The sequence below is a fragment of the Phaethon lepturus genome, unplaced genomic scaffold, assembly GCF_000687285.1.
Source record: "Phaethon lepturus isolate BGI_N335 unplaced genomic scaffold, ASM68728v1 scaffold17447, whole genome shotgun sequence".
Classification (NCBI taxonomy): Eukaryota; Metazoa; Chordata; class Aves; order Phaethontiformes; family Phaethontidae; genus Phaethon; species Phaethon lepturus.
Genome location: NW_010554213.1, coordinates 1 through 7,462, shown reverse-complemented (window position 1 = coordinate 7,462; position 7,462 = coordinate 1). Strand labels below are relative to the sequence as shown.

Sequence of the window (7,462 nt, the reverse complement as noted above, 5' to 3'; positions counted from 1 at the left end):
CCCCTCTCTATTAGGTCAATGAAATTTCTTTCCAGAAGGGCTCCTTCCTCACCAGCTATCAGTCTGTTCTCTTTTGACAAGCCAAGCTGCTATGCCCAATGTTAATTATTTCAATTTTTTTTTCAATTTGGCAAAATAGATAGGCCAAAATTTTTAGCAATGGAATTCCAGAGTAAGATAGGTGACAAAGAGTAAAAATCAAATAAGTGGAATGATTAAAAAAAAAAACCCAAAACTATCTTAATGTAGTGTTTGTCAGAGTCAATGATTTCTCTACAGTTAATCATACTCATTTTTTGCCTTATTGACCTGCCCTGAAGGAACCAGGTTTCTAAGCCTTTAAGCACTCAGATTAACTAGCCACCCAAGTACCCCCACTGGGCTCAACAGGCCAGCTCACACACGGAAAGCTAACCACACACTGTAATGTTGGCAAGATCTTTCCGACTCCACTAAAATTACTTAGTCTTTCCCTCTTTGCTCCAATTTCCCCTGCGGTGATGGAGAGCATTGCTGTGTTTCTTCCCTCCATTATTAATACAATAGTCTTTCTATTTCATGTAATCCATAAAAAGTGGGGGCAAAGCAAAACTCCAAGGCAAATGTCTCTTCTGATTATGTTTCCCATGTGCCATTACAGCTGCTCATAATGCAGTGCAATTTGCTCAAACAAACCGTCGCAATCACATTCCTGAAATTCATAAACATGCAATACTTTATCTCAGAGAGGCCACTGGTGGTTACTAGCAAGTGTCCTCTCAAACATGCATATTTAATTATGTTTACTCTTTAACTACGGGGGATGTCATATAGCATAGTCTGAAAAATAAAGAAAGCTTGAAATGTCATGTACCAGGTGAAAATATCCCATCGCCACAGCCCCCTGGCCAGCCAACCATCTCTCTCATTTTCCTTAGTGTGACATATTCCAAAAGTACAAACACTGGAGCAATTTCATAGGTGAACCTGAAATGTAGTAATGTCCATATTTAATGCTTTCATCTACAACACTAACACATCTTTTTCCAATATTACAATACATTATAGCCACAATAAACTCTATCTTGCACTGGGTAGAGTTCTGTTTTACAATACTTTTGATAATCTTCCTTCTGATTTGACATCAAATGTCCAGAAGGAGAAATGCCAAGAGTGCTTGAGACTCCATTTCCACCTATTTCAGTGGAACAAATCTTGCCCACCTCTTCCAGGCTCAAGGCTTTGCCCTATTGCTGGGCAGAGCCAGACCTTCGCCTTGCAAAAACCTGGGCGCATGTCTAGAAGCATACACGTCAGCAGTCCTATTCATGATGACAAGACAGCACATGAAGCTAAGCAAGCGAACAAAAATGCTTCCTAGTCTCAAAGTGAAAAAAACCCCTACACTTTAAATTCTGCATCTCTTTCTTACAGAAAGCAATGGCTCTAACTGCTCTGAGGTTATGGATTGTACATAACCCCTCTACATTAATGTAACTGTTCACTTAGGACACCTTTCATTTTACATATTTATGCATTCAAAATGCTAAAATATTTTTTTCTGTATATTTTTTGGGGGGGTAGCAAAACAAACATCATATTAGTATGATGAAATTTTATAGAAGACAGCCTACAGTACAATGTTGAAAGTATTCATGTAAATAGCTGTAGCAACCATTTAAAAAGCAGACAATTGTTTTTCCAGCAACCTTAACATAGAAGTATTCTTTCTTTCATTCATCTACAGCAGCTAGTATGTTAGAGTATAACTGTAACGTTATATTAAATATTATTATGGGAAAAAATGTGCTACTTACATATTAGTATTTGCTGCTGATGTCAGCCAGTCTGCTGCCAATCCAACCATGTCCAATCCAGTTGAAAGTTGATTAAAATATCTAGGGTGCCCTGCATAAGATGGAAAATGTTATCAAAAAGCTGATGACTCTGAATGGAACTATTCAGTGCTGTACAGTATATTTACCTTCGGATTTCTGTAGGGAAGGAAGTGCTTTCAAGGTATGAAACAAAGCAAACAGCAATAAATACATTTCTTGGAAAAGGCAGGATTCCTCTTCTTTCTCATTCCAAACTCAGTAAAATCAGAGTAATTACACTGAATGCAGAATAATGAATTCCAACATTCCCTATTATTCTTTCAATACGCCTTGAAAATTAGCACATCGCTGCCTCACAAAAATAGCTGTTTGCTCCCGTTAGTGTGTCACATGTTGTCACTGGATGTGTTTTTGCCTGGCTAGGTTTGAAAGGCATGCACGAGACACCATCTGAAGAGCTCGCCAGTACGTATAACATCAGTGATGAATGGCTAATGATTATAATAGACAGGGCGAGATGAGAAAATGGAACATTTTGGTGACTGCCTTGCACATGACTCAATGTCTGATGATCGTACGAAGATGGCAGGGAAGGTGGCGGTCCTTGTCATTTCTTCCCTGTCAGAGTGCAATTACAAATAGCCTGGCTGCTTGCAATTGTGATTTTAAACAAACCCCACGAAAACCAGCACCGCTGCCCCAGCAGAATCATGCACAAGAATATACTCAATGAGCTGATAGTCTATTTACCTGGTTAATTTAATTGGCTCCTGCTTTTTTTCTAAAATCCTGCTACAGATTTTTCTTAAAACGTGCCTAGAGCCATTAAACCCAGGAACCATTAAAACTCCTTTTTTACTAGCTGCTCCCTGCATGCACCTGTTAAGTGGCATAATTACCAGTACAAATTACGGATGGTTCACAATTACTTAAATGCCATCCTACTCAAAGCAAGACAGTCTCTGCTTGGAAAACGCCTGTCCTGACCCACAGACGACGCACTCTTACTGCCACCACAGACAACAAAAGACAGAGCAAGGTGACTGAGGAAATGCAAACCCAGCACCAAAAGAAAAACTTATCTTTGGTCTCCGGTGGCCTCTTATCAGGCGCGGACACATGGCTGGCAGAGCAGCACGGGGAATTGCTCCCCAGCTCCCACCTCGCGGCACACAAAGGCAGAGACACAGGGCTGCGCGGGCAGACCAGAGCGGGGGATGCGGCCGGAGGGGGGGGCACACACGCAACATCCAGCTCCCTGTGCCCTTAGTCTGAGACGAGCCCCATGCTGCTGCCGTCCAGACTGACTGTGTTTTGCACCGAGCCCTCCCCACCGGAGGTAGGAACTGCCCTTTCCCCTGGTCCACGCTGCCTAGGACAGGCGGCCAAAGTCCCTCAGGCACAGAGGGACACTGCTGAGATCCAGCAGGATGAACAGGATCCGGCCCCCGTCCCGCACGCTCTCAAGTCGGGTAGGTGGGCCTGGGGCTCACGTGTACCCCGCCACCATGCCAAAGCCACGGCGATGCTGCGCCAGGGGCTGGGCCTGCAGAGGACTGCATCTTCCCCGACGATGGGATTCTGAGCGAGGTTTCAGTATTTATCATTCGGGTTCAATCCCACAGCCAGGCTCCGAGTGGGCTCCCAAATTCCACCAGAAAGCAACAGAAAATTAGGAGCTGAAAGCCTTTGGTGAACCGGGCCACAGGAAGGCTCAAAGAGGCCAGAAAAACTCCTGCTTTGGAAATAAATCCACACTGAAAAGCTGGGGAATAGTAGAACTCATATTTGCAGACGCAGTGTCTCGGCCGCTCTCCGTCAGCCCCCATACCCAGCCCCAGGCGACAGCCCTGCTGTCACTGCTTGTTTCTTCAAGGAAACCTCACAGCACACCTCCCGCCTTGGGAACCGCCGAAGGAACAGGGCCGGCTGCACGCAGGGGTTGGGGCGAGCGAGGTGGGGGGGAACAGTGCTGTGCTCCCACAGAGACCCTAGTACAGGGAGAGCAGGAGCGGCCGCCGCTGGCATGGCTGCTAGCGGAGCCCCAGCACCTACACCTGTAACACAGCCCCTTCGCTCAGCGCCCTTCCCATCTGCAATGTGGCTTTAACAGGCCACGGCAGAGAACGTAATGCCCCAATCTGACCCCAACCTCAGCTGCAAGGGTTTGCCTGTCCATGTGACACCCTAATTTGTGAGCGAGCTCTCTTCCTTGGGCTAGATGGCCACGGAAAATTGTGTCTTTGTTTAAAATACCAGCTCCACCGGCCAGGTAAGAAGAGTTTGTGAGAGATGTTCAAAAATCACTACCCGGGTGCCATCCGCCTGAAAGGCACATCCTTTGTTGTGGTTGTCACCAAACAAAGAGGTGACTGGAAAAGAGACTGACAGGGTGAGAGCAAGGGAGGGAGATGTGAAAATAGGGGATTACTGCTGACCCGTTGGTTTAGCAGTACACATCGTATTTACACATATCCCAGAGTAAACTGGGAGATGATGGGCAAGAACCAGGGCTGAGGCGCTGGGACAGCTGGGGCCAGGCTTTCCCTGCTGAGGACGTGCCTTTGCTCCACACACCCTGCTCTCAAACATGCCTGCACTTGGCCGCAGGCACAGACATCCACGAGCACGCAGCCTCCACAGCCTCGACAGGGAAGCGACAAGAAGGGCCAGGCAAAGCCGGACAGCATGGATACAGGCACGGCCGGCGGCCCTGGGTTTGGCCTTGCTCACAGCCCCATGGCGCACACGGCCTGCTACCAGCATCAGAGCCTGCCAGGACCAAGGGACGAGCGTCAGCTCCTCGCACCCTTCCTGGGGTTTCCAAGCCATTTTTAAATGCTTGCATTTCAATTCCCCCAGTGAGCATTGCACAGGAACAGAATTTGGCATCCATCTTGCAAACGCTGCCTTTTATATTCTCTCAGACAAAATTCTGGCTGGGGGTGGATGCCGGTAGCTGGCAAAGGGGCAGGGAGCCATGTGTGGCTTTCCCTGGGCACCCCTGCCAGCCACAGCATGCAGGCAACACCTGGGAGCATCCCACACCTGCCCCTTGGCCAAAAAATCAGCCATCCGGCTCCGTGAATTCCAACCGGGGATCAGTGCTGGGACTTGGGGATCCAGCTGTGAGGCTAATCTGAGCAATACAATTTATTTTCCAATCAGCCTCCCGGGCCCCTGCAGCCAAACACAGCCCAGGAGGGGCCGTGTCCAAAGGGCTCCTGCAGCAGGAGCGGAGGCAGACCCCCACCGCCTGAAGCCTCACAGCCTTGCCTTTCTCTGGGGGCAATTCAAGCGTTTTACTCTGAAGCACATGCCGAAGGGCTCAGGGTGTAAATCCCATGCCTTTCACGAGCTGCCCTCCAGGATGCTGAGGAGCGGCAGCGGCCAAGCCAGGAGGCTCTGCATCCCCTGGCCAAACCCCGCCACATCTCAGCCCCCCAGCACCAGTCCTCGGACCTTGAAAAGGTTATTTTCCTTAAAACAAATAGAAAAACGCCAAGAAGGGAAAGCCTCACCTATCTACGGGAAGGAAGAGAAACGGTAAAGTTGTTTTAAAGGGTCTTTTTTTGATGCACAAAATAAAACAGGTCCATTATGTGAAGCAGGCAGGCTATAACAACAAAGATTAACGAAAATTGGTTAGAAAACCTGATTCTTTGATTTCCCAGATTCACAGATCCTGTGTTTTACAGCATTCTGTGAAAATATATTTCTTATGCCCTACCCAGACACATCACATGGATCACTGGACTGATCGACTTTGCTCCTGTGGACATCATTTATCTAACTATTTATTCCAATATTTTACAGGCGTTTTGACAGCACCCGACTCATGCATCAAAACCATTCAGCTGGACATTTCCACCTCTAAACGAGAAGGATTACACAGATCCCCCACAGCCTTTATTGGGATCAGCCTGTTCTGTTCCCAAAAGGCGACAAAACCTGTTTTTTTGTCTTCCCCTCAACCTCTATTCACAAATCAGCCTTTTGTTTCTCTCAGTAATTACTACACATCTATTTTTAAGCAATTCCTCCGTAATTCAAATTCCCACTAAGAGCTCCCATTATTTCCCCATCACAGTCGTAATCGCAGCCAGGCTCTTCCTGTGCTCCGCCGCAGTTTATTTAAGGTGGCCCCGGGTGCGGAGCCAGGGTCTTCCCCACGCCTGGGTGAGCCCCACGCTGCCCCCCCCTGCCACGAAGACCACATGGGGGCACGACTAACCCTCAGACAGCCAGGAGTCAACCCATCCCTACCCCCCCCAGTGAAAAACAACAACGACAAAAGGCTGTTAAAACAACTCCGGCTTTGCTTTTATTGCTTGAGCCTCAAGTCGAAAAAAAACCACCAACCCTCAATACTCCTGTGCACGGTTCTGACAAATTCTCCTATTTTTATGTCCTGCAGGGAAGGGGAGAGATACGGCAAATGGCCGCTCAGAGCTGCCGTTTACAGGATATTTATTGCGATTTTGGCTGATAAATGGGCTGGTCCCTGCCGCCCTCCCTGCCCTCGGTCTGCCGTGGAGCGACCCCCGGCCCGCACACCTGAAATAGAAGAAAGGTGCAAAGGTGCTGGAAAAGCAGCTCAGGAGCACACTCGGCAACTCCGCTGCACAGGAGCATTAATTTTAAATCGGAAAGGGTGTGCGAGGCTGCGCTGACAATGACGCGGGGCTGCCGGAGTATTATATCATTTAGGAGAACGATTTCTGTCTCCTCTAGAAATGGCTTGGAAGTGACAAAATACAGTTGCTGCTTCAATCTGTAACGTTTCAAGATAAAATGAAATAACACCTTTAATCAATGGACGAGACTATACAGGGTAGAAAATGAGCACGGCTATTACCTGTTTTAATTGCATACTTCAGAGTCGTTCTGCAGTTCAATAAAATTTCTTCCAAGGTCTGTGGCTGGTCTGCCAGTTCCCAGTTATATTCCTGGAGCAGCTCATTTGGGTAATGGAAATCAATAACTTTTGTCGATCTATCAAAACTTTTCACCACATACTGAAGTAAAATGTCCACAACGTCTTGTAGGAAAGACATAGTTGTTATTTCTCCATTGCATGCCGGCAGAAGATCTGGGAACGGAGAAAGGAAAAGTTAACTTCGTTTTACGACCATATACGCAGATTTTGGACTAAGCGTTCTCCCATTTACGTTTAGGAAATCTTTTAATTTGTGGTCAATGCAAATGTACTTTGTTTTCATTTAATAAGCAAATTGGTAAGACTGTATTTTAAGGAGTGTTCTGAGAGAGAATGGTTACGTTTTAATATCCTAGTTAAAATAGCAAATTTTGCCCACAGTGTACTGCAGACCAATTTTTAAGACAGTGAGAGCAAGCAGGGAAACAAGAAATGAGGGAAAACGAAATCCCAGGAAAAATAAAGACTAGGAAACAAATGCTACAAGAAGCGCTCCAAAAACTGCCATTCGCCTGGCAATGAAATACCTTTCTTGTGCCTCTCCAATGCAAGTAACTTGTTGATAACGTAATGCCTGTTTCTGAGGCGATGCTGCACGGTCTCTCGGTGCACACACCGACATCTTTTGTTTAAGTGCGAGGGCTCAGGCAGAGCCGGGCTGCGGAGGAACCCCCCAGCCCGGGGCAGCGCGGGGGCGGTCAGCCAG

At 47.2% G+C, this 7,462-nt stretch overlaps 1 protein-coding gene across 1 annotated transcript in view; it reads right to left on the bottom strand.

The window, feature by feature from the left end:
- The window catches only part of LOC104624423 (glutamate decarboxylase 2-like), a gene marked incomplete at both ends in the record, with an annotated part of 23,609 nt that extends 16,700 nt beyond the window's left edge, over positions 1-6,909 (bottom strand). The window contains 3 exons of the mRNA XM_010291787.1: positions 854-966; positions 1,797-1,887; positions 6,676-6,909. Of these exons, the coding sequence (XP_010290089.1) occupies positions 854-966; positions 1,797-1,887; positions 6,676-6,909 (438 nt within the window). The remainder of the gene's footprint in view (positions 1-853; positions 967-1,796; positions 1,888-6,675) is intronic.
- Between the last annotated feature and the right edge of the window lie 553 nt (positions 6,910-7,462).